Genomic DNA, 27,255 nt, shown 5'->3' on the forward strand with positions numbered 1-27,255 from the left:
CAACAATCATTCCACAGTCAAAGTCACTTAGATCATGTTTAGTCTGAACCACAACTGAACCTCTTGACCATGTCTGCATGCTTTTACCTATGTATTGAGCTATTGCCATGGAATTGGCTGATTAGATATTTTCATTACCGATCAGTTGTATTGGTGCACCTAATAAAGTTGGAACTGAGTGTAAAGCTGGGCCCTTTCACGTTGGACATCCTTGAAACCTTACAATATCCCTCAACTGTGAGTCCAAATACAAACTGGAACCTCAACACTCCTCTACCCTCTCCCTAACTGAAAGCTTTCTCTGATAATTTTTAATCCATTTTAAACTTGAGAGAGGTGTACAAGATGAAAAGAGGCATGGATTGAGTGGGCAAACAGAGATATCCGCCACCCTCACCCCAGGGTGGAAATGGATAATGCGAGGCAGCATCATTTTAAGGTGATTGGAGGAAAGTAGAGGCAGATGCTGGGGGGATAAAACACAGAGTATGGTGGGTGCACAGAATACAATGGGGATTGGCGGTAGAGGCAGAAATATTAGGGGCACTATTAAACTCTTAGATAGACTCATGAATAATGGAAAAATGGAGGGCTACGTAGGAGGGAACAGTTAGATAAAAGGTCAGCACAACATCAGGGCCTGTAGTGTTCTATTTTCTATATTCTTAATTTCCGCCAAAAAAACAATTCACCTTTCAATTAGTACAGCATCTGTCCTTAAAACTTTTTAAACCTGAAATGATTCATCAAAGCCATTTATGGCTTTGGTAAACATCCCAAGTTTCTGGCCAACCTTCGTTGTCACCAATTTACTGGACAAAGAATACTATCCTTTACTAATTAACCTCTCAAACCTTTTCATAATAGATCAAAGCACACATCAAGTACTCATTTTGTACAGAAAAGATGTGCTCAAGAGTGCCAGATGCATTTATCTTTGAATTATTTATTATACATTAATTAGGCAGGGAAATAATGATTCCGGCTAATTGACAGAGAAGGTGACATGACCAGTTTCACACTAGTAATTTGTCTAATTAAATCCAGACAGAGTACAGACCCATCGTAGGCTGAACTCACAGAATGATACAAAACAGAAAGCAGCCAAGTGACACATTGTGTTTCTTCTGTTCTGTCTTAAGTGTCACCTCATTAATCCTTCGCAGAACCTTTTCACAGTACCTTTTCACAGTAGCCTGACAAATCCTTCCTTTCCAACAGTTTAGCCTTTACCGAAGTCACCATTGAATCCGCTTCCACCACCTGGGCATTACAAATCTAACACTCTGTACTAACTCACTTCTCACCTTCTGGTCCTTCTGCTCGTGATCTTAAGAGAAATCCATTCCTGCCAACATGTCCTCTCACAGCCTACCAACTGGGGCGCATTGGCCGGTGGGATAAGTGGCCCAGTTTTGGAGGGTGACAGAGGAGCATCCCTCTGCATTGTGCAAAGATGTAAGAGGTTCCTCACAGCAGGAAGCAAGCTATTTCAGATCGAGTCCACACAACCTCTGAGGGCTACCCCACTGTCACAAGCATGTCCCAATAACCAATACTCTCCACTCTTCCATCAACTCCCCACAGTATTGTAGCAATTAGTACAACTCTTTACAGCACCTGCTGTAGATAGGAGTTCAATTCCCACTGCTGTCTGTAAGGAGTTTGTATGTCTCGCCATGACTGTGTGCATTTCCCCCAGATGCTCCAGTTTCCTCCCACATTTCAAAGGCATACGGTTAGGGTTAGTGAGTTCTGGGAATGCTATGTTGGCACTGGAATTGTGGTGACACTTGCAGGCTGCCAGCACAATCCTCACTGATTAGATTTGACGTAAACAACACATATTACTCTATGTTTTCCTGCTGGTGTTACTGAAGGTGAGTGACAGCTTACTGATAATTCGAAAGGCAAGAAATTCTACTGAAAACATTATAATAACATTTTTTCTGAAGTATATTGTGGTAAACTATCAGCACAAACAATGAAGAGGTGAGCGAAGGTGGAGTGAATTCGAGGGATGAGTGGAGCTGGTGTGTTGCTTAATCAACATAGATGGATTTGGAATGAGCAACTCAGAGATGAGGAGTCAAAGCCGAAGAGTGTCAATGCCTATCCAACTAAATCCAGGTGTGAGGCTGGATCGCTCCAAGTGCTGAGGTCAGGAATGGCTTTGGGCTAGGTGACCAGGTCTAGGCCCAGAGTGAATCGTTGGGCAGCGTGGTCTAGGCCCAGAGCCTTTCAGTGCAGCGGGGCCCGGGTCCTAACACGAGGCACGATCCGCTGTTTGACCAATTTAAATGCTGGCCGAGATAGACTGGAAAAGCAAGGAGTCGGAACCAGAGGAGAAAGTCAGGCCGATTTTGTTCACTATCCCCCAACGTTCACTTCTCTCTCCACAACGCTGAGGCTGTGAGACTGCCCCGGCTGCTGTGCTTCGTGTCTGCGAGCATCGCAGTGATTCACCCTGCTAATATGACAAACTGAGGCCTTTGGGCCTACTCCAGGCCACTCCGGGGGGGATTCGGATCTAAGGACTCAATTTGATTCAGAGTGCTGTGCTCACTTCCATTGTTGGCATGATTTGTGTTTTTTTCTCTTTCTCTGTGTATTGCAATTTTTTTTAAATTGGATTCTTTCAGGTTTCTTGTTTTGTGGCTGCCTGTAAGAAGACAGAACTCAAGTTTGCATAATTTATACATTTTTTGATAATAAATGTACTTTAATCTTGATCTTTGGCGTTTTGATATATATGTGACAAATAAAGCTAATTTTTTAATCTCAGATTCGACCACTCACTTACATTATAGGGGCAACTAACAGCAGCCAAGCTAACCTACATATCCACCTGCCTTTAGGATGCAGGAGAAAACGGGAGCAACTGAGGGAAGTACACGCAAGGACGTGCAAACTCCACAAAGGCAACACCCAAAGCCAGGGTCATTGGAGGTTAAAGGCAGCAGTTCTATCATCAGCACAAGAGATTGTGCAGATGCTGGAAAGCTTGAGCCACACACAAAAAGTGCTGAAGGAATTCAGCACATCAGGCAGCTTCTAGGGAGGAAGTTAAACAGTCAATGTTTCAGGACAAGTTCTGACGAGGGGTCTCAACCCGAAAACATCAACTGCTTATTCCCCTCCATAGATGCTGCCTGACTTGCCAGATTCCTCCAACATTTTGTGCATATCGCTCCATCATTTGCACCACAGGACCATCCTTAGAAATAATAATTGCCTGATCTTGACATTAGTTTTAAATAGTCCTTTCCTTCCATGGTAAAAAGCAGACGATCTCATCCCCACCTTGTCCCCAGAGAAGCCAGCAAACTCCAACAGTTTCAGGATCCGTGTTGGAAACATTGACAGAGCCTATGGATCAAACAAAGGGGAAGTCAAACAAGCTGCAAAGCCCAGTAAATTCCCAAACCCCAACAGAAAACACCGCATGGTATTCCAGACTTTGGGAACAGCTATCTCAAAAACAGATTGTTAAATAGCTTCGCTCCATCTGCCACAAAAGGTGGGCTTTGTTCTTCTCTCACTGTTAGTTCCTACAGCTTTTCAGATCAGTGACTATAGCTTCCCCCACATCCACCGGTGAAGCAGCTGGAGCCACTTCCCAACAAGACAGCATCTTGGAGAAAGCACCAGACATTCGGTACCTCACTGCATCTGCTCACATTCCACAGTATTGCCTCCAGCATCGACCTCGAACCGTCAGCCTCCCAGCCAAGAGCAAGAGCTCTTCCATCCTCCATCTCATCCCATCCAAGTCTGTGAACCCCAGGGTCTACTGGGCAAGTGGAAGCCCTATGTTTGTGAGTCCGAGTCCCCTAGAGGCTGGAGGTTCAAGATGTCCTCTCCTGGAGTTGGAGAATTGTGATGTGGTGGGTGGGTGGGAGAGAGGGAGGAACAGTCCTTGCTTTGTCGCTAGTTTTCTAGTTTGTTGTGTTCTGTGTTCCGCTGAGCATTGTGGGCATGCTATGTTGGCGGTGGAATGTGTGGCGACATTTGCGGGCTGCCCCCAGTGATGCATTTCACTATTCGTTTCGGTGTACGTGTAATAAATAAATCTGAATCTTGAATCTCTGTGAAGGTTTTACACTTACCAGGTTAAACGCCCCAATTCCCAAGGAAACACCTCCTTCCAAATGGGGGTGATTGGGACCTTTGCTGCATAGGTTTGACTGCAGGAAGTTATGGAGATCTCTGTCAAGAGCAAAGGAAAAACCGATATTGTTAGACAAAGGACACCAAGAGGGAACAGAATCTCAAACCACCAAAACCAAAGGCCGCATAGTCAGGCTTCCATGGAGAATAAGCCTAATCAGGCAATGTCTGGGAATGAAACGTGGGGTTAGGGTAGACAGAGTTAATGCTATGACACCGTATTCTTTCATCTTGCTGAACAGGCCAATATTTATCACCTACAGTAACTGCCCTTGGTTATGAGGACCGCTGAGAGAATCATCATGGTCTCTCTCCCTCCCTGCCCCCATCCAGGACATACACTGCGATTGCAGTGCCTTCAACATTGTCAGCCTGAACACCCTGTCACCCAGTACACATTATTTACGACAGCACCAGCAATAGTGTACGTTGGATATTTAACTATATGTAGTATATAGTTAGAGCCAAAGTAGTAACAAGTGTAGGCAGGATGGTAGTTAAGGCAGTGGAATGCCCCTTCTGTAGGATGTGGGATTGCAGGGTACCTAACAGTCTCCCTGAAGACTACATCAGCAGAAACTGCGCCAACTTTAGCTCTTGACTGACAAGGTCAAGGAACTGGAGCTGGGGCTGGATGTACTCAGTACCATCTGGGAGGATGAAACTTTTACTGAGGTGGTCACACCTACACTGCAGGTTTTAGATGGGTGACCACCGGGAGGAGTAAAGGGGATTAAGAAGTCAGCGCAGGGTTCCCCTGTGGCCATTCCCCACAGCAACAAGTACACTCCTTTGGACACTGCTGTGAGGGATGAACTGTCAGGGCACCGCAACAGCAGCCAGGCCAGTGACACTGCAGCCGCCTCTGAGGCTCAGTGGGGAAGGGTAAATTCAAGTAGTGCAGCAGTGATAGGAAACTAGGGTACGGACAGGAGATTCTGTGGCCATGAAGAAGATGCCAGGATGCCCCCAGGTGCAAAGGATGTCTCAGAGCAGTTGCAGAATATGCTCAAGAGGGAGTGCGTTTTCAGCCAGAGGTCGGGATGCACATTGGCACCAATAACATAGGAGGAAAGGGGGTACAGGGAGTTTAGGGAAGAGGCTGAAGAGCAGGATCTCCGACGTTGTCATATTGGGATTCCTCCCAGTGCCGCATGCTAGTCAGGGCAGGAATAAAACAATACTACAGATGAATGTGTGGCTGAAGACCTGGTGCAGGGAGCAGGGTTTCAGGTTTCTGGATCATTGGGATCTCTTCTGGGAAAGGTATAACCTATAAAAAAAATGATGGGTTACACCTGAACCTGAGGGGGACCAATACCCCCTAGTAAACAGCTCTGGACAGGTTTACTAGAACTGTTAATTTCTGGGCTGAAGATGGGGCTGTTGGTATACAAGTACGTATTGTGTAATGAGACTGCGAGGAAGAACGGGCAAATGACAGGACAAAATTACAGTCAGTGGGATGGTTTGAAGTATAACATGGGGTCAAAATTGAAAAAGGTAATGAATACAGGATCGAAGGTGTCATTTTGAATGCATGCAATGTACGGAATAAGATAATGACCTTGTGGTGCAGTTAGAGATTAGCAGGTATGATGTTGTGGACATCACAGAGACATGGCTGAGTGAAGATCATGGTAGGGAGCTTAACATCCCAAGGATGCACGTTGTATCGAGAGGACAGGCAAGTAGGCAAAGGGGGCGGGGCGGCTCTGTTAGTAAAAAATTAAATTAAATTCTTAGAAAGAGGTGACATAGGATCGAAAGATGTAGAGTCCTTGTGGATACAGGTAAGAAACTGCAAAGGTAAAAAGATCCCAATTGTAATTATGTATAGGCCTCTGAACAGTAGCCAGGATGTGGGATATAAATTACAACAGAGGATAGAAAAGCTATGTTAAAAGGGGTAATGTTACCACAGATTTGATTAGGGTCCTGAAGGTAAGAGAACTGTAAGGAGGCAATGATCATAATATGATCGAATTCACCCTGCAGTTTAAATAGGAGAAGATAAAGTCAATTGTATCAGTATTATAGTGGAGTAAATTACAGAGGCTTGAGAGAGGAGCTGACCGAAGTTGACTGGAAGAGGACACTAGCAGGAATGACAGCAGAACAGCAATGGCTGGAGGTTCCAGGGGCAATTCGGAAAGAGCAGGATAAATGCATCCCAAAGATGAAGAATATTCTAAAGGCAGGATGAAGCAACCGTATCTGACAAGGAAAGCCAAAGACAACATAAAAGGAAAATGGAGGCTAGATAACATTCAAAAATTAGTGGGAAGCTTTTATAAACCAACAGAAGGCAACTAAAAAAACCATAAGGAGAGCAAAGATTAAATATGAAGGTAGGCTAGCCAATATTATAAAAAAGTATACCAAATGTTTTCTCTGATATAAAAAGAGTGAAATAGAAGCAAGAGTGGATATTGAACTGCTGGAAAATGACGCAGGAGATTGATGATGTACAAAGAAGTAGAGGAGGAACTTAATAAGTGTTTTGTGTCCATCTTCACTGTAGAAGACACTAGCAGTATGCCAGAAGTCTGAGTGTGTCGGGGGGAGAAGTAGGTGTGGTTGCGATTATTCAGGAGAAGTTAAAAGGTCTGAAGGTAGATAAGTCACCTGGGCCAGGTGGACCAGAGTACTGAAAGAAGTAGCTGAAGAGATTGTGGAGGCATTAGCAATGATCGTTCAAGAATCACTAGATTCTGGACTGGATCCAGAGGACTGGAAAATTGCAAACACAACTCCACTCTTTAAGAAGGGAGGGAGGTAGAAGAAAGGAAATTATAGGCCAGTTAGGCTGATTTCAGTGGTTGGGAAGCTGTTGAAGTCCATTATTAAGGATGAGGTTTCAGGCTTCTTGGAGACACATGATAAAATAGGCCAAGGTCAGCATGGTTTCCTTAGAGGGAAATCTTACCTGACAAACCTGTTGAAAATAACAGGCAGAATAGACAAATAAGAGTCAGTGTATATTGTTTACTAGGATTATCAGGCGGCCTTTGACAAGGTGCTACACATGAGGCTGCTTAACAAGCTAAAGAGTCCATGGTATTCAGGTTCAAGTTTAATTAGCATTCAACCAAACGTGATTACAGCCAAACAAAATGGCATTCCTCTGGAGCCAAGGTGCAATACAAAGCACAAGGAACACACAGCACATTCAAGATAGCAAGCAAACACAGTCACACAAAAAAAAATACATCAGTAGCCCAAGTCCCTGAGTGACACGCCCCCGAAAATGATAGTGCAGTTCCCCTCAGTCCGCATGCCAATGCACATACGCACACAATCCAGCTTGTCATTCTACCAAGTGAACACTGGAGGGTAGCACCAATGGGAGGCCAGCCCACAACCGAGCATGGATACCACGCTACACTGCCCCTGGCGTCTCCTCTCCTGCACCGGAGCAGTAGGCAAGCCCATGGCTTGCGGCCTATTCCTCACTATAACTGAGGCAACACAACTCTTCTGCCATCAGTCACACCAACATTAAGGAAGCAGGCCCGCAGCATCTTACCTTATCAATGTCCAACAGAGAAACATCCAAGACAACCACATGCATTACAGGAAAGATACTAGCATGGATAGGAAATTGGCTGATTTGCAGGAAGCAAAGAGTGGTAATAAAGAGGGTTGTAGGTGACAAGTGGTGTAGTGTTAGGGGTCAGCATTGGGACCGCTTCCTTTCACGTTATACGTCAAGGATTTCAATGATGTAATGATGGCCTTGTGGCCAAGTTTACAAACAATACAAATATAGGAAGAGAGGCAAGTGGTTTTGAGGAAGCAGGGAGTCTTCAGAAGGACTTAGACAGATTGGGAGAATGGGCAAAGAAATGGCAGATGGAATATAATGTAGGAAAGTGTATGGTTATGCATTTTGGTAGAAGGAATAAAGGCAGACTATTTTCTAAACAAGGGGAAAATTCAAAAATCAGAGGTGCAGATGGAGTTGTGTAGGATTCCCTAAAGGTGAACTTGTAGGTTGAGTTGGTGGTAGGAAAAACAAATGCAATTTTAGCATGTATTTTGTGAGGACTAGAATATAAGAGCAAAGATGTAATGCTGAAGCTTTATAAAGCATTGGTCAAACCGCAGAGTACTGAGAGTAATTTTAGGCCCCTTATCTAAGAACAGATGAGCTAGTATTGGAGCGGGTCCAGAGGAGGTTCTCGAGACAGACTCCAAAAATGAAAGTTTCAACGTATGTGGAGAGTTTGATAGCTCTGGGCCTGTACCGCTGGAGTTCAGAAGAACAAGGTGGGATCTCATTGAAACCTATTGAATACTGAAAATCCTAGTTAGAGTGGATATGGAGAGGATGTTTCCTACAGTGGGTGAGTCTAGGACCAGAGGGCACAGCCTCAGGATAGGGGAATGTCCATTTAGAACATAAATAAGGAGAAATTTCTTTAGCCAGGGGGTGGTGAACCTGTGGAATTCATTGCCACAGTTAATGAGAGGAAGGGAGGCAAGACCTTTAGGAATGGGAAAAGCAGAGAGAATATTATGTAAAATAAAATTAATGAAGATCTTAACTCACTTGTAAATGATGAAGCTGTTCCTGACTTTAATCCCACCCTTGATAAAACTGACCATGTTCTCATCCTGAAAACAGAAAGAACATGTCAGACAAGTTGATATTTTATCTATATAATTTTGTTTTATTTTCAAGCACCTCCTGTTGAGGCAAGCATTTAAAGATAAAAGGTTATAAATATAAAGATGAGATTCACATGTACATCAAAACAGGGTGAAATGTGGGGTTTATGTCACCCAAATCACTGAGGATTCTAGTCCGTGCCGAACTCCTACTCTCACCTAGTCCCGCCGACCTGCACTCAGTCCATAACTCTCCATTCCCTTCCTGTCCATATAGCTATCCAACTTAACTTTAAATGACAACATTGAACCTGCCTCAACCACTTCTGCCGGAAGCTCGTTCCACACAGCTACCGCTCTCTGAGTAAAGAAGTTCCTCCTCAAGGTTTTAGACGTCATGCCGAACCTACACAACCTCCTGAGGAAGTAGAGACACTGCCGTGCTTTCTTTGTAATTGCACTTATGTGCAGGGCCTGGGACAGATCCTCCAAAATAAAAAGACCGAGGAATTTTAAGTTGCTGACCCTCTCCACCTCTGATGAGGACTGGCTCATGGGTCTCTGGTTTCCTGCTCCTTGACATTGAGTAAAAGGCTAATGTTATGGCACCACTCAGCTAGGTTTTTAATCTCCCTCCTATATGCTGATTCATCACCATCTTTGATTCGGTCTACGACAGTGGTGTCATCAGGAAACTTAGGTATGGCATTGGAGTTGTGCTTGGCCACACAGTCATAAGTGTAAGCTGTCATAAGTTTGCACCAGGGATCAGGGTTTAATCCCCACCCCTGCCTACGTTGACCTGTGACCACACGAGTTTCCTCTGGGTGTTCCAGTTTCCTCCCACATTCCAAAGATGCACAGGTTAGTAAGTTAATCGGTTACATGAGTGTAATGGGCTCATAGGGCTGGAAGGCCCTGTTACTGTGCAGTGTCGATAAATAAATTTAAAAATGAATAAATAAATCTCCAGCACTATCCCAGACAGGAGCATTGAAGGTCCCAGCAGAGCGAGTGGTCATACTGAGTATTACTACATATTCACTTGAGACAACTGTACAATCACCAAATATATTGCAAAACAAAACACTCTCATCAACCAACGTATTTGCATTTTGTTTCTGGTTGAATCTTTGACTCCTGGTAACAGGGCCAATATGCCATCAGAGGTACACGTAAGCCACGTGAATGAGTCGACAGCCACAGCTACGCACGGTCATTCAGTGAGACCTGCCACAGGTCAGGGGTTACAGCCATTGCAGGGAAATTGCAGCACAGTTCTTCAAACCCTTCCTTCTTGTCAAAAGCACCCAGCTCTGAGTGAGTAGTGATAATCTTGTATTTACAAACCTGCATTTTTAAAACCTCTTTCACCGTTTCAGCACATCCACAGTGAACATACAGCCCATTAAATACTCATGGAGTACGCTCATCGTTAAACTTTCTGATTCAGAATCAGGTTTATTATCACTGACATACTATAACCATATAGGTCGTGAAATGTCATATTTTTGGCAGTAGTATCGTACAAGACATTAAATAGTTACTAAGTTATGATAATTACCAATAACTACTAAATAATTAAATGACCTGTTCAGAAATCTGATGGCAGAGTGGAAGAAGCTGTTCCTAGAACATTGAGTATGTGTCTTCAGGCTCCTGTACCTTTTCTGTGATGGTAATAATGAGAAGTGGACATATCCCAGACGATGAGAGTCCTTAATGATGGATAACTTGTGTTCAACAAGGAGGATATGTTGCATGGGAAGACCTCATGAGAGCTACATGAAAACAACCTGAATCTGCATTTTTCTTGCATGGCATGGTTGGGGGGTGGGGGGGGCCATATTGATTTGCCCTCGTTTCCCACATATAGTGCTGAGGTATACTTTATGTCAAGCAAGAGGGCAGATAGTGCTCTTTAAGCAGATGACAGTTCAGTGCACAGACCACGCTACTGATCTAGTAACGACTACCCACACCTACCTGCAAGAACGTTAAGGCAGCTCTCTGTAGGAGACACTCAGCGTAACAGACCTCTGCATGGACCTCCTCTGAAAAAAACAAACCAGAACATCCAAACAAAAACTGACATCCGCATTTACATTGTAAGTACATAATTTGTTTACTCAGTAAAAGTCTTGTATCTATGTAGCACCATTCAGGATGCTCCCAAGAACATCTCAATCAATAAAGTGCTCCCAAGTTGTAGAGAAGGGAGAAAAAGTGGACGAGGCTGCAAATATCCCAAAGACAGCTCTCACAAGACACAGAATAATAGTGTTTCTGTAATGCTAAATGTGGGATAACTATGGGCCAGGAAACCAGGATATAGCCATAGAGTCTCATAGAATGCTCAACTCATCCGTTGTTACTCAGAGAGCTATAGCCACATCTAAACCTCTCCTAGCTACATATCTAGGATGTCACTGATGCGTCCACCTCATCCACCATTTCCGGCAGCTCACTCCACATATGCACCTTCCTTTACATGTAGAAGCTGCCCCTGAGGTGCCCTTTAACCTCTCATCTCTGATCCTTAACCCATACCTTCTTGTTCATAGCACACCCCTACATGGGAAAAAGACTCTTTTCTCTCTGTCTATGTATCTCATTATTGTCTATACCTCTAGATAATCATCCATCAATCTCCTACATGGGGCTGGGGGGGGCGGGGGAGGGGCAGGGGAGATAAATGCCTAATCTATGCAACCCCTTCTTGTAGGTTAGGATATAGGCCTACTTGAGGAAAAGATCGTACAAGCTGAGGAAACAGACAAAGCCTCGTATAAACCCCTCTGATACTTTCCGAGTCCTGCACGTACGTCAGCTTGGCTCAGTACTTCTCGAAGTGGGACCTGAACCCGTTTTCCAACACAGGGGGCTGTGTTAACAACATCAGCACAACAAGAAAATCAGGAGTTCCAAACTAATGGCAATTTCAGAGTTGCTATGCCCTGATCTAACACTTCAACAACAAAAAGCAAATCAAGCATAATACACTCAAAATGCTGGAGAAACTCAGCAGGTCAGGCAGCATCTATGGAGAGGAATAAAGAGTTGATGTTTCAAGGCAAAAGCCTACATCAGGACAAGCTTTAGTTAAAATATAAAAACATCACAGAAATTTGTTTCCATTTGGTCCATGCTGATTTTAATGAAGGAACTGTAATGAAGGCACGTGGCCAAGTGGTTAAGGCGTCCATCTAGCGATTTGAAGGTTGTTAGTTCGAGCCTTGGCTGAGGCAGCGCGTGTGTCCTTGAGCAAGGCACTTAACCACACATTGCTCTGCGACGACACCAGTGCCAAGCTGTATGGATCTTAATGCCCTTCCCTTGGACAACATCGGTGGCGTGGAGAGGGGAGACTTTCAGCATGGGCAACTGCTGGTCTTCCATACAACCTTGCCCATGCTTGTACCCTGGAAACCTTCCAAGGTGCAAATCCATGGTCTCATGAGACTAACGGATGCCTATATATGTGATTAACTTTAACACACCTCAGCTGGAGTGCTTGCTTGAGCATAAGCCACTGTCTGACTGCCTGCAAGAGGATGTGTAAGCATTTAATGATACACAACTAATTTTAAACTGCAGCTCAGAAAGGAGAGGGCATCAAAAATAATCAGCTCCGTTCCAGGTTTGAAAGAAGTTATACAGGGAGGAGAGGTTCTGAGAACAAAGCTCACATTCCACTAAGTACAAATGCTCAAGGAATCCTCTCGTCAGACGATTAAATAAATGAGATGGGGTGAGGAGAAACTCTCCTAAGGAGATCAGACACCTTCACAAGGGCCAGAGCAGATCTGGTACTGCCCCCAATGGCTGTTGTGTCTGGAGCAAGGAGCAAGTTAACATGGTGGGGGAGAGGAAGCAATTGGAAACATCTAATCTGAGGATTAATAATTCCTGTTAAAGTTTTCACTGCATACAAACTGGAGATTTTGCCCAAATCTTAAACTCAAGAGATTCTGTAGATGTTGGAAATCCAGAGCAACAGGGCACAAGATGCTGGAGGAATTCAGCAGGTTAGGCAGCATCTATAGAGAGGAACAAAAACTTGTTGTTTTGGGCTGAGACCCTTCCTCAGGACTGGATGGGAAGGGAGAAGAAGCCAGAATAAGAACCTGGGGAGGAGGGGAAGGAGTACAAGCTGGCAGGTGATAGGTGAGACCAGGTGAGGGGGAAGACAGATGAGTGTGGAAAGGAGGATGGGAGGGGATAGGTGAAAGTGGTAAGGATCTATCTCAACCTTTGTCCTCTCCCCTGAGTAATGTTTCCATGAGTTCTTTCTCCCTCAGTTTCTTCTACAAGTAGCTGAGCTTTCAGAGGGGTACAGTAACCCCCCCCCCCACCTTGTTCTTGTTATAATCTTCTCCGTGCATTTTTGGTTTCACTGGTCCAAAGCACATTTATCATGTGGAAACACACAGCAGGCATGAAGTGGGGAAGATGAGTAAAGGGTTGAATAACTCTTGCATATCTACCCGATCTCAGCTGGCCAGTCAAAGATAGATTGCCGATGGATCTGTAACCAAGAAGGAAGCTCCCGAGAGTACGAGGTGATGGACTATTTGGGTGAAGGTGTCGCTGTACGGACAAGGATCAAGTTCAGCCACAATGCTTCTCACAGCTTGGTGGAGTTGACTGTAGCTACACAAGAGACAAGCGATGCTGGAATCTGCAACAACAAACAATCTGCGAGAGAAACTCAGCAGATCAAGCAGCATCTGTTTGGGGGGGGGGGGGGATAGTTGTCGATGTCTTGGACCAAAACCTTGCATCAAGACTGCTGACCCCACAGACATGGCTTACTACCCCTAGCAATGAGTTAGCAACAGGAAAGGACAAACGTTTCAGAACCTAACCTTGGCCATATGAAGACAAATTTAAAAAAGCCAAAAGCTCAAAGGAGAGGGGTGCAGTTTGCTCAAGAAGTAGCACCGAGAAATACTTAGTGATTACAGGAAGACCTGCCAGATTGGCAACAGACATCGTTCTATGCTCCACCACTTCTGTCCCACACCATCTGGCAGCCTTGCCCTCCATTACCCAAGACTCAGGCTCTAAACTTACTTCAGCTGAACCCCTTCCCTCCTTCCAGGCCTGTCTTAATGTCAACTTCTTCGACCAAGGTTTTGTTCACTGGGTGAATGTCACCTTTGGTGACTTGGATGTCAGACTTTGCTCAACACTGTCCAGTGAAGGAGTTAGGTTGCTTCACTACACTGAAGGTACTAAATTTAACCAAATTTTTGCAAACTTCTATGAATGGCAGAATCATTAATCCACTGAAATTACACCTACATACACCCTGTGGCCACTTTATTGGATGCAGACTGGAACCTGGTCTGTTCTTCTGCTGTTGTAGCCCATCCATTTCAAGGTTCAACATATGTGTTCAGAGATTCTCTTCTACACACCACTGCTGTAATATTCATGGTTATTTGAGTTACTGTCGCATTCCTGTTAGATTGAAGCAGTCTGGCCATTCTCTTCTGACCTCTCTCATTAATTAGGCATTTTTACCCTCAAAACTGCTCCCACTAGATTTTTTTTTTTGGTTTTGCACCATTCTCTGTAAACTCTAGAGACTGTTGTAGGTTAAAATCCCAGGAGTAGTTTCTGAGATACTCAAACTGCCCCATCTGGCACAAATAATCATTCCACATTCAAAATCACTGATAGTACTGTACAAAAGTCTTAGACACGTATATACAGCTAAGGTGCCTAAGACTTTAGCGCAGTACTGTAGACCACTCTTCTTCCCCAATCTGATGTCTGGTCTGAACAACAAATGAACCTCTTGGCCACGTCTGCATGATTTTATGCATTGAGTTTCTGCAACATGATTGGCTGATTAGATATTTGCATAATGAGCAGGTGTACCAAATAAAGTGGCCACAGTGTATTCTTCGCACCTCGCGCCAACACAAACCTTCAGTGAAGTGGTCACCAGATGATTTGTTCACAAGACTCGAGAGGGAGCCAACAACAGTGGACTTCTTTCGAAACCTAGTGGAAACAAATGGTCCATTAGGGAGTGTGCAACTTGGGCGATTTTGGCCAGGAAGTGTTCCCACTACAAGCACATAACTGAGAGCTTCTGGGTGGGAAACTGACATTAGTGGGGCTGAAGACTAAAGCAGATGACAAGCAGACTGGCTGAAGATCTTCAGGTGAAGAAAAGAAAGAAGATTTGATGTAAGGTGTTCAAGGTCACATGGGATCCAGGCAGAGAGGAGAAGGAGGAATTGTTCTCCATGGCAAGAAACCAAGGGGACAGGGTTTAAGGTGAGCAGCAGAACTAGAGAATTGAGGAGGAATGATCTCTCTCCTAGCAAGCACTCCCTGTACAGGTGGTGGAAGGAGATTCAAAAACATGGATGGATGCTTAAAGGTTCAGCAAATTGTTGGGCTACAAGGTAAGAGCCCTTGAATGGAGCTAACCAGATTGTTCCCAGAGTTCAGTGAGCTGAATGCCCTCTTCTTATGCCGTAACAATCCATGGACTCTTTCCAAAGCAATGATACTCTCAACAGGGCTGAGTGACCTCTCTTGTGCTACAAGGTACATTCTCACTAACAAGGCAACTTAAATTCAGGGAATTAGATAAGGAACATAAAAGATCAGTAATGCCAACCGTGAAACTACTAGACTAAAGCAAACTGTACAAGACATTGGTAGAGCTACATTTGGAGTACTGTGTGCAGTTCATGTCACTCTGCTGAAGAAAGGATGTCATTAAACTGAAGAGAGTGCAAAAAAAAAGATAGGTTAAGGATAACAACACTACTGGAGAGCCTGAATTACAAAGGGAGGTTGCACAGGCTGTGAATTTTTCTTACCCCTGGAGCACAGGAGGCTGAGGGGTAACTTTATAAAATCATGAGAATAGATGAGGTGACTAGTGACAAGCTTTTCCCCAGGGTAGAGGAGTGCACAAGTGGAGGGGACAGATTAAAGTGAGAGGGGAAAGTTTTATAGAGGGCCCGAGGGGCAACCTTTCCCACACAGAGGGTGGTGGATACATGGAATGAGCTATCAGAATAAGTGGTAAAGTTGAGTACAATTACAACACTTAAAAACATTTCGATAGGAAGGGTTTAGAGATACGAGTTAAATGAAAGCAAATGTGTCTAGCTCAGTTTGACAACTTATTCAGCACGGACAAGTTTTATGTGCTGTATAACTCTATAACAGTGGAGTTGCTGTCCTGGTCCAACCACGCCGATGCTATGGCCAAGAAAGCTCACCAACAACTCTAATCCTGCTGTGTTTAGGAACATTTCCTTAGGCAATATGTAAAGTGAGTGCAATACTGGATCTCCTCTTAGGGAGCGAAACAGAGCAAGTGACAGAAATGTGTGTAGAGGAATATTTAGGATCTGGTTATATGGATCTAGTGATCCTAAGTTGGGATAATATGTTGCAGGGAGGCCAAATTTGAAATATTGTGTGCAGTTCCAGTCACCTACTATAGGAATGATATCAAAAAACTTGAAAAAGAGCAGAGGAAATCTGTAAGGATATTCCCAGGACTCAAGAAGCTGAGATATAGGGAAAGATTGAACAGGCTAGCACTTTATTTCCTAAAACATAGGAAAACTAGGGGAGATTTGATAGAATTATTAGGATTATAAAATAGCGTTAATGCTTGCAGGCTTCTCCCCTCAATTTGGGTGAGGCTAGAAGTAGCACTCATAGCGCAAGGCTGGCGAGAGTGCGCAGCAAGCCGCCGGGAAACGTGTTCAGCTGTAACGTTTAACAGGTTTGGATAGGTACATGGATGGGGAGGTTCTGGGGGCTATGGAAGTGAGTGTGTTATGTTCTCCCTATGAACCACGTGGGTTTCCAGTGGGTGCCCCACTTTCCTCCCAGTCCAAACATGTAATGGTTAGTTGGTTAACTGGCCATTGTAAATTGTCCTGAGATTAGGCTAGGGTTAAACAGGTTGTTTGCTGGGTAGCGAGATTCATTAGGTCAGAAAGGCCTGCCCCGCACTGTTGCTCTAAAATAAGTTTTAAAATATTTAAAAAGCTGCTATTACTAAGGAAAAGGTGCTTGGGAAGTTTAAAGATCTGAAGGTCGATAGGTTACCTGGACCAGATGGATTACACCCCAGGGATCTGAAAGAGAGAGCTGGAGATTTTTCGAGAATTACTAGATTCTGGAATGGCACTGGAGTACTGGAAAATTGCAAATGTCACTCCACTCTTTAAGAACGGAGGGAGACAGAAGAAAGGAAATTTAAGAAAGGAAAGGGAGATAGCCAGTTAGCCTGACTTCAGTGGTTGTGAAGATGTTGAAGTACATGATTAAGGTTTCCGGATACATGGAGGCTCATGATAAAATAGGCCAAAGTCAGCATGGTTTCTATAAGAGGAAATCTTGCCTGACAAATCGATTTTTCCAGAAGGCTTTTGACAAAGTACTGCACATGAGACTGCTAAACAGGATAAGAGCCCATGGTATTACAGGAAAGATACTAGCATAGAGAGAAGATTGGCTGAAGCAAAGTATAGGAATAAAAAGGGCCTCTTCTGGTTGGCTGCCGTTGATTTGAGGTGTCCCACAGTGGTTGGTCTTGACACCACTTCCGTTCATGTTATATAACTTGGATGACAGAATCGATGGCTTTGTGGTGAAGTTTGCAGATGACACAAAAATAGAAGGGGCTGGTAGTGTTGAGGAAGCAGAAAGTCTGCATAAGGTCTTAGACAGATTAGGAGAATGGGCAAAGAAGTGGCAGATGGAATATAGTGTAGGGAAGTGTATTGTCATGCACACTGGTAGAAGGAATAAAGATGCAGACTATATTTTTATTTGGGGAGAAAAATCAAAAATCAGAGGTGCAAAGGGACCTGGGAGTCCTTGTGCAGGATTCCCTACAGGTTAACTTGCAGGTTAAGTCAGTGATAAAGAAGGCAAATGCAATGTTAGCATTCATTTCAAGAGGACTTGAATATAAAAGCAAGGATGTAATGCTGAGGCTTTGTCAGGCATGGTTAGACTGCACTTGGGAGTATTGTGAGCAGTTTTGAGCCCATTACCTATGTGCTGACATTGGAGAAGATCCAGAGGAGGTTCACAAAAACTGATCCCAGGAATGAAAGAGCTAACATATGAGGAGAATTTGATGGCTCTAAGCCTGTACTTGCTGGAGTTTAATAGGGCAAAGGGGGAATCTCATTGAAACCTATCGAATATTGAAAGGCCTAGATAAAGTGGATTTGGAGGGGATGTTTATAATGGTAGACCAGAGGGCACAGCCTCATAACAAAGTGGCATCCATTTAGAACAGGGATGAGGAGGAATTTCTTTAGCCAGAGTGTGGTGAATCTGTGAAATTCATTGCCACAGTTGACTGTGGAGGCCAAGTGAATTTAAAGTGGAAGTGGATAGATTCTTGACTAGTCAGGGTGTCACAAGCTATGAGGAGAAGGGAGAAAAAAAAGGGGGTTGAGAAGGATAATAATTCAGCTTGATGGAATAGAAGGGCAGATTCAATGGCACAAATGGCCTAATTCTGCTCCTATGTCTTATGGTCTAACAGTATGTAAGACAAGCTTTTCAAAACATCTCGATACATATCAATAATAAACCATTTCTAATTCCTTGACTCTAAAAACCTACCTGGTTCAGTCTGAGGGAGAGACTTATCCTACATATGGCTTCAAACCAGTTGATGAATTTGACTCTTAATTGTCTTCTTGAATGGTAAGAGCAATTTGAGATGGAGAACAGGCACCAGCCTCACCAACATCTCACAATCCAACTGGACCATGGACTTTCAACCCTTCACATCTCACCTCGACTGGTCACAAGTTATACACAAGAGAAATTGAAAAGGTACCGGGAAGACAGAACTATATATCAGTAAAACCAGATTCCCACTTCAGAACATTGACCAGTACACCTTCGGCCGATGATGTTGTGCTGAAATAATTAAATTAGTAGTAAAATGCACAACTATAGTAATCCTTTTTACTAAACAATTGTTCATATTGTCCACACTCTGCACATCCAGAGGCCTAACTAAGAGCCTCCTGAAAGCCTCCATCTTATTTACTACCACCTATGGCTCTGTGTGTAAATAAACTTGCCCTGCGCATCTCCTTTGAACTTACTCCCTCTCACTTTAAATGCACGCACTCTGGTATTAGATACTTCAACCCTGGAAAAAAGGTATTGGCTATCTATTCTATCTATGCCTCTCATAATCTCATAAACCTCTATAAGGTCTCCTCTCAGCTTCCAAAGCTCCAAAGAAAACAACCCGTTTGCTCAATCTCTCTCTATATCACATGCCCGCTAATCCAGGCAGCATCCTGGTGAACATCATCTGCACTCTCTCCAGAGCCTCCACATTATTCCTGTAATTGAATTAAATGTGATACTTTCCCAGAGTCCCAAACATACCTGCATCATTCTAGAGGGGCTAAAGTCATAAATGGGTCACTGTGAGACAGAAGCTGTACCTGCTGGGCCAGTGCGGGAGAACAAACAGGAATCCCTCTGGAGTCAGCAGAATTGTGCACTCTCTGCAAAACTGACTCGCAATGTCCATGGTTTCTGTAACAGTTCCCAAGGTTGGGATTGAATCTGGCTCTCTGGTACTGGGATCATTTACTGTGATATGATAACATTAGCACAGAACCACTCCTACACTGTCCAGCTAAAGAGAGGTACAGTTTGCACATATATCCAACCCAGTCATTCAGAACCAGAATTATCCAACAGTCACATCAGATTTAAGGTTAAGATTAGCTTTATTTGTCACATGTACATCAAAGCATACATGAAATGTGTTGTTTGCATCAACATAGCATGTGTGTGCCAACATAGCATGTCCACAACTTAATAACTAACCCTAACCCATACTTCATTAGGAGTTTGAAGAGATTTGGTATGTCAACAAATACACTCAAAAACTTCTATAGATGTACCGTGGAGAGCATCCTGGCAGGCTGCATCACTGTCTGGTATGGAGGGGCTACTGCACAGGACCGAAAGAAGCTGCAGAAGGTTATAAATTTAGTCAACCCCATCGTGGGTACCAGCCTACAAAGTACCCAGGACATTTTCAAGGAGCGGTGTCTCAGAAAGGCAACGTCCATTATTAAGGACCTCCAGCACCCAGGGCATGCCCCTTTCTCACTGTTACCATCAGGTAGGAGGTACAGAAGGCTGAAGCCACACACTCAGCGATTCAAGAACAGCTTCTTCCCTCTGCCATCCGATTCCTAAATGGACATTGAACCCTTGGACGCTACCTCACTTTTTTAATATAGATTATTTCTGTTTTTTGCATGATTTTTAATCTATTCAATATACGTGTACTGTAATTGATTTACTTATTATTTATCATTATTTATTGTTTTTTTTCTTGTATATTATGTCCTACATTGAACTGCTGTTGCTAAATTAACAAATTTCACATCACATGCCGCTGATAATAAAACTGATTCTGATTCTTTGCAATGTGGGAGGAAAGCAGAGCATCCGGAGGAAACCCACACAGTCACACAGTGTCAATGAACTGTCCTTACAGACAGCGGTGGGAATTGAACCCCCATCACTGATCACTGACACTATAAACCACTCTGCTAACCACCATGTCACGATGCCAACTTTGGAGTTCACAGAGACCATTCTGCACATTACTTCTGTCAGTTCTCTGCCAGAGAGAGAGACCAGTTTCACCCATGGCAACTCTTCGTGAGGGCCCCACTGAAATTTGCTCCCATCCTGTCTCTGAGCAGTGTTATCCTAATTCCAGCCACACACTGTCAGTCACTTATATTTCTCTCCATCTAATTATGACCTGTGTCCTCCAGTTTTCAATCCCCCTACCGATGGGAAAAATGCTTCCAATTGCAGACCCATTAGCAGTTAGTGTAAGTCCATCAAATCACCCTTACCCTTCAAAAGGTGCCTCCCTCTCCAATGTGTCCTAATAACTGTAGCCCCCATCCCAGGAAGCACGCCACCAGTTTTTCAGGAACAGCCTCTTCCCCCGCCATCCAATTTCTAAATGAACATTTAACTCATGAACACTACCTCACTACTTTTTTTTTATTTCTATTATTTTGCACTACTTATCTTAACTATATCTCATGTACTGCTACCGTAAAGTTAATAAATATTATGATATATGCCAGTGATATTAAATCCGATTCTGATATTTTCTGGCCCTCTCTGACGAGTGCAGGTCAGGGTTGAATGGGCAGGAGGTTTTAGACTCTGATGTTAAAAGATCAGTGATGCAATTGATAAAATGAAGCACAATAAGTTATTCGAAATATTACAGGAAATTCTAGATCTAGATTCGAAGGACCGCCGTCTAATCAGAAATCTGTACTGGGAGCAAACTGCTGCTGTAAGAATAGACGGAGAAGTGAGTCAGTTTACGAAAATCAAGTGAGGCGGTAGACAAGGGTGTGTTTTCTCCCCTGATTTGTTTAATGTGTACAGTGAAACAATATTTCAAAAAATAAGTGACATCTTAGGAATCAAAGTTGAAAACATCAATAATTTTAGATATGTGGATGACACTGTGTTAATTGCAAGTACGGAGGAAGAACTACGAAACTTAATTGATATAGTTGTTGAAGAAAGTGCAAAAATGGGTCTATCTATCAATTGCAAAAAAGACAGAATGTATGGTGATATCCAAAAGGAAGGAGAATCCTATCTGCAGGCTAAGAATAAATGGGAAAGACATAAAACAAGTTAAGAACTTTTGCTACTTAGGAAGCTGGGTGACATCAGATGGCAGGTGCCAGAAACTGAAAATGAATACCAATGAATTGATCCACTTGACCCAAAACAGGAATGTGTGGACCATGGCAGTCAAAGCTCAAACTGGGCATAGCACCCGATGATACATTTCCAACACAGGGTGGTGTGCCAGTGAGCAGAGAGCCTACATCTGGGGCCGGTTTGTCTTACTTAGGGCAGTACGTTACAAGCTGTTGTCAGGAAAGCCTTGGCAAGTTGTTGCATTGCAAAGCGTAAATGGTTGAAGAACAATGCAGCTGAGGCTCAGAGGCGGAAGATATTTATAGAACATACATGGAGTATTGTTTTTTGTTCTGATTGTCTCATTAGAGGAAGGATGTGGAAGCTTTGGACAGAGTGCTGAGGTGATTGACCAGGATGCTGCCTGGATTAGAGAGCATGTCTTATGAGGACAGGTTGAGAGAGATAGGGATTTTCTCTTTGGAACAAAGGAGCATGATAAAGGTGTACAGAATGACAAGAGGCCTAGATCAAATGGACAGCAAGCACCTTTTCCCCAGGTCAGAAATGGCTAATGCAAGGGAGCATAACTTTGGTGGAAAGTATAATGGGGATGTCAGAGGTAGCTTTTGTTTTAAACAGAGTGGTGGGTACATGGAACGCCCTGCCAGGGTGGTGGTAGAGGCAGATACATTGGTGCTTGGAAAGGCATATGGATAAAAGAAAAATGGAGGGCAATTTGGGAGGGAAGGGTTAGATTGATCTTGGGGTAGGTTCAAAGGTCTGCACAATATTGTGGGCTGAAGGGCTGTACTGTGCAGTACTGTTCTACGTGAATGAATGCTCGAGATGTTTGATGGGTTGCCAAAGGAACAGGTTGCTTCTGGCCAAGGTGATGTCAAAGTTGGTGCTACACTGACTCAGGCAAAGTCTACAGGCACTGGATATGTTTTATGGTTCTGAGGTCTGTCCTTGACTGGACATCTGATCATGTAGTGCAGTGGTCCCCAAGCAAAGCATGTGCTACCGGGCCGCGAGGAAACGATATGATTTGGCAATATGAAACGATATGAGTCAACTGCACCTTTCCTCATTCCCTGTCAGGCACTGTTGAACTCGAACACCCCCACCCCCCCCCCCCGTTGGCTGGTCCGCAAGAATATGGTCAATATTAAACTGATTAAACTGGTCTGCGGTGCAAACGAGATTGGGGACCCCTGATGTAGTGTGTGTGTCTGAGAGTGTTTCTGTCTGTGTGAATTTACAGTCCAACTAAATCCTGTGCATGGACCATGAGGTGTCCACAACAGAAGAGCTGAAGGAAAGAAGATGATCGACAGCAATTTGAAGAAAAAGTTCTAAGTTAAAATACGTATCTCTCACCACATACTACCCTGAGATGCAATTTACAGGAAAATAAATAAATACAATAGAATTTATGAAAATCTATACATACACAAATTACTGACAAATGCAAAAGACGACAAGTAGTGCAAATAAGAAAAGTAACACTGAGAACATGAATTGTAAAGAGTTCTTGAAAGCAAGTCTGCAGGTTGTGTATTCAGTTCAGGGTTGAGGCAAGTTCAGGAGCCTGATGGTTGTTGGGTACTAACTGTTCCTGAACCTGGTGGTGTTGGACCCAGGGCTCCTATAACTCCTGCCTAATGGTTATAGGGAGAAGAGAGCACGCCTGGACAGTGACGGTCCTTGATGATGGATGCTGCTTTCTTGTGGCAGCACTCCATGTAAATGTGTTCAATAATGACGAGGGCTTTTCCTGTGATGGACTGGGCTGTGTCCACCGCTTTCTGCAGGTTTTTCCATTCCTGGCCATTGCTATTTCTTGCAAAAGTGTGTCCTGATGCAGCAATAATACCACACTTGCTGGTGTTCACAATTAAACATTGAAACAGACAGCTCCGGCCAAGTATTCACAAGAACACAAGACCGAACCTGTTATCAATTACCCAATGTGTCTTTGCCAGCTGCACTATTTATAGCCTTCTCCGCTGCAAACCAGCTGAAATTGTACAAGCTGACGTGGATTTGGACTTTTTAAAACAAACACTATAGTATCCTGGGAATTTTACACTTGGTCACAAGGTCCAAGTAATTTTTGTTTTAATAAGGCCCACGGAACTGCAATTACTGGTAGTGAACTAAATCTAATCTATGGGTGTGGACATTTCCTTATCAAGGGCACTTCACAGAGTTGCTACAAAAAAGCTTCTGGTTAGTTATGTGCATCTTCATTCACCACACCTTATAAACGTTTAAAAACATTTAATCATTCCCCACTACACTCCATGCCAGCCAATGTTCCCTGCCCGCCTGCGTTTGACTTGTTTCTCTCTCATCTCGCTTCTACCGTTGAGCAGGAGGTGCAGGAGTCTCGGGTCACACACCACCAGGTTCAGGAACACACATCTGGCCCCTGACTGGTGTGGATGGCTTCACTTGCCTCAGCCTGTCAACTCACTTTCAGACACTGCAGCTCATGTTCTCAATAATATGAGAAGGCCTTGGTGGGCAGGATTAAGGAAAACCCCAAGGCATTCTACAAGTATGTGAAGAGCAAGAGGATAAGACGTGAAAGAATAGGACATATCAAGGGTGACGGTGGGAAAGTATGCATGGAACCGGAGGAAATAGCAGAGGTACTTAATGAATACTTTAAACACAAAATACTCTGCAGATGCTGGGGTCAAAGCAACACTCACAACACGCTGGAGGAACTCAGCAGGTCGGGCAGCATCCGTGGAAATGATCAGTCAACGTTTCGGGCCGGAACCCTTCGTCAGGACTGTAGAGGGAAGGGGCAGAGGCCCTATAAAGAAGGTGGGGGGGAAGGTGGGAAGGAGAAGGCTGGTAGGTGCCAGGTGAAAAACCAGTAAGGAGAAAGATAAAGGGGTGGGGGAGGGGAACAGGGAGGTGATAGGCAGGAAAGGTGAAGAAGGAATAGAGGAAAACACAATGGGTAGTAGAAGGAGGCGGAACCATGAGGGAGGTGATAGGCAGCTGGGGGAAGGGGCAGAGTGAAATAGGGATGGGGAAGGGAGGGGGAGGGAATTACCAGAAACTGGAGAATTCTTTGTTCATACCAAGGGGCTGGAGACTACCTGGACGGTAGTCACTGTGAAAAAGAATCTTGGTGATTATAGCTTTGACTTGCAGCAGACTGAAAAGCTTGAGCATGTAGATGTTAAGAAACAGGATGTGCTGGAGCTTTTGGAAAGCATCAAGTTGGATAAGTCACCGAGACTGGATGAGATGTACCCCAGGCTACTGTGGGAGATGAGGGAGGAGATTGCTGAGCCTTTGGCAATGATCTTTGCATCATCAATGGGGACGAGAGAGGTTCTGGAGGATTAGAGAGTTGCGGATGTTGTTCCTTTATTCAAGAAAGGGAGTAGAGATAGCCCAGGAAATTATAGACCAGTGAGTCTTACCTCAGTGGTTGGTAAGTTGATAGAGGAGATCCTGAGACGCAGGATTTATGAACATTTGGAGAGGTATAATATGATTAGGAATAGTCAACATGGCTTTGTCATGGCCAGGTCGTGCCTTACGAGCCAGATTGAATTTTTTGAGGATGTGACTAAACACATTGATGAAGGAAGAGCAGCAGATGTAGTGTATATGGATTTCAGCAAGGCATTTGATAAGGTACCCCGTGCAAGGCTTATTGAGAAAGTAAGGAGGCATGGGATCCAAGGGGACTTTGCTTTGTGGATCCAGAACTGGCTTGCCCACAGAAGGCACAGAGTGGTTGTAGATGGGTCATATTCTGCATGGAGGTCAGTCACCAGTGGAGTACCTCAGGGATCTGTCTGGAACCCTTACTCTTCGTGATTTTTATAACTGACCTGGATGAGGAAGTGGAGGAATGGGTTAGTAAGTTTTCTGATGACACAAAGGTTAGGGGTGTTGTGGATAGTGTGGAGGGCTGTCAGAGGTTACAGTGGGACATTGATAGGATGCAAAACTGGGCTGAGAAGTGGCAGATGGAGTTCAACCCAGATAAGTGTGAAGTGGTTCATTTTGGTACGTCAAATATGATGACAGAATATGGTATTAATGGTAAGACTCTAGGCAGTGTGGAGGATCAGCGGGACCTTGGGGTCTGAGTCCATAGGATGCTCAAAGCAGCTGCGCAGGTTGACTCTGTGGTTAAGAAGGCATACGGTGTATTGGCCTTCATTAATCATGGAATTGAATTTAGGAGTCAAGAGGTAATGTTATAGTTATATAGGACCCTGGTCAGACGCCACTTGGAGTACTGTGCTCAGTTCTGGTCGCCTCACTACAGGAAGGATGTGGAAGCCATAGAAAGGGTGTAGAGGAGATTTACAAGGAAGTTGCCTGGATTGGGGAGCATGCCTTATGAGAATAGGTTGAGCGAACTCGGCTTTTTCTCCTTGGAGTGACGGAGGATGAGGGGTGACCTGACAGGGGTGTATAAGATGATTATAAGGCATTGATTGTGTGGATAGTCAGAGGCTTTTTCCCAGGGCTGAGATGGTTGCCACAAGAGGACACAGGTTCAAGGTGCTGGAGGGTAGGTACAGAGGAGATGTCAGGGGTAAGTTTTTTACTCAGAGAGTGGTAAGCGCGTGGAATGGGCTGCCACCAACAGTGGTGAAGGCGGATACGATAGAGTCTTTTAAGAGACTTTTGGATAGGTACATGGAGCTTAGAAGAATAGAGGGCTATAGGTAAGCCTAGTAATTTCTAATGTAGGGATATGTTCGGCACAACTTTGTGGGCCGGAGGGCCTGTATTTCGCTGTAGGTTTTCTATGTTAATATCTATTCCTTTTTTTATATTATTTGCATGATGTGTTCTCTTCTGCACATTGGATGTTTGTTGGTCTGTGTTTTTCATGGATTCTATTGGAGTTCTATATTTTCCTGTGACTACAAGAAAACGAATCTCAGGGTTGGATATGGTTTACTTTGATAATAAATCTACTTTGAAAAATGATCAATACTCAGTTCCGGTTTGCTATCCAATATGACTGGCTGTTCAGCAGACTAATGATATCAGAGCCACTGGACACTATAGAGACCCGTTTGAATGACATATAACAGCAGCCAGTCTCATGAGAGAGACCACTTGGTGCATATGGGTTGTTCTTCACTCCTCTGGAAGTAGCTTTGACACTGACCTCAAATTCTATTTTTTTGTGCCGTTTTGTGGGATGAGATAGCTTCCAGTATCATTTCAGAGGGCTGTTTAAGACCCACTTACATTGCTGTCCGACACCACATTTATGCCAAACACCCCAGAGCAGATCTCCTTCAGCAAAGGGATCATAAGACCATAAGACAAAGGAGCAGAAGTAGGCTATTCGGCCCATCGAGTCTGCTCCGCCATTTTATCATGAGCTGATCCATTTTATCCTATTTAGTCCCACTGCCCCGCCTTCTCACCATAACCTTTGATGCCCTGGCTACTCAGATACCTATCAATCTCTGCCTTAAATACACCCAATGACTTGGCCTCCACTGCTGCCCGTGGCAACAAATTCCATAGATTCACCACCCTCTGACTAAAAAAATTTCTTCGCATTTCTGTTCTGAATGGGCACCCTTCAATCCTGAAGTCATGTCCTCTCGTACTAGACTCCCCCACCATGGGAAACAACTTTGCCACATCCACTCTGTCCATGCCTTTTAACATTCGAAATGTTTCTATGAGGTATCCCCTCATTCTTCTAAACTC

General features: G+C 44.0%; 1 protein-coding gene across 3 annotated transcripts in view; it reads right to left on the reverse strand.

The window, feature by feature from the left end:
- The window catches only part of LOC140191235 (tetratricopeptide repeat protein 39A-like), a 121,364-nt gene that overhangs the window by 45,889 nt on the left and 48,220 nt on the right, over nt 1-27,255 (reverse strand). For 2 of the 3 annotated variants that reach the window (XM_072248438.1, XM_072248437.1), the window contains exons 4-8: nt 14,723-14,799; nt 10,771-10,838; nt 8,726-8,790; nt 4,110-4,209; nt 3,304-3,369 (exon numbers count right to left, since the gene is read on the reverse strand). In XM_072248438.1, coding sequence (XP_072104539.1) covers nt 3,304-3,369; nt 4,110-4,209; nt 8,726-8,790; nt 10,771-10,838; nt 14,723-14,799 — 376 coding nt within the window. The remainder of the gene's footprint in view (nt 1-3,303; nt 3,370-4,109; nt 4,210-8,725; nt 8,791-10,770; nt 10,839-14,722; nt 14,800-27,255) is intronic. The other variant, XM_072248439.1, reaches the window with a different exon arrangement.

The sequence above is a fragment of the Mobula birostris genome, chromosome 32 (genome assembly GCF_030028105.1).
Source record: "Mobula birostris isolate sMobBir1 chromosome 32, sMobBir1.hap1, whole genome shotgun sequence".
NCBI lineage: Eukaryota > Metazoa > Chordata > Chondrichthyes > Myliobatiformes > Myliobatidae > Mobula > Mobula birostris.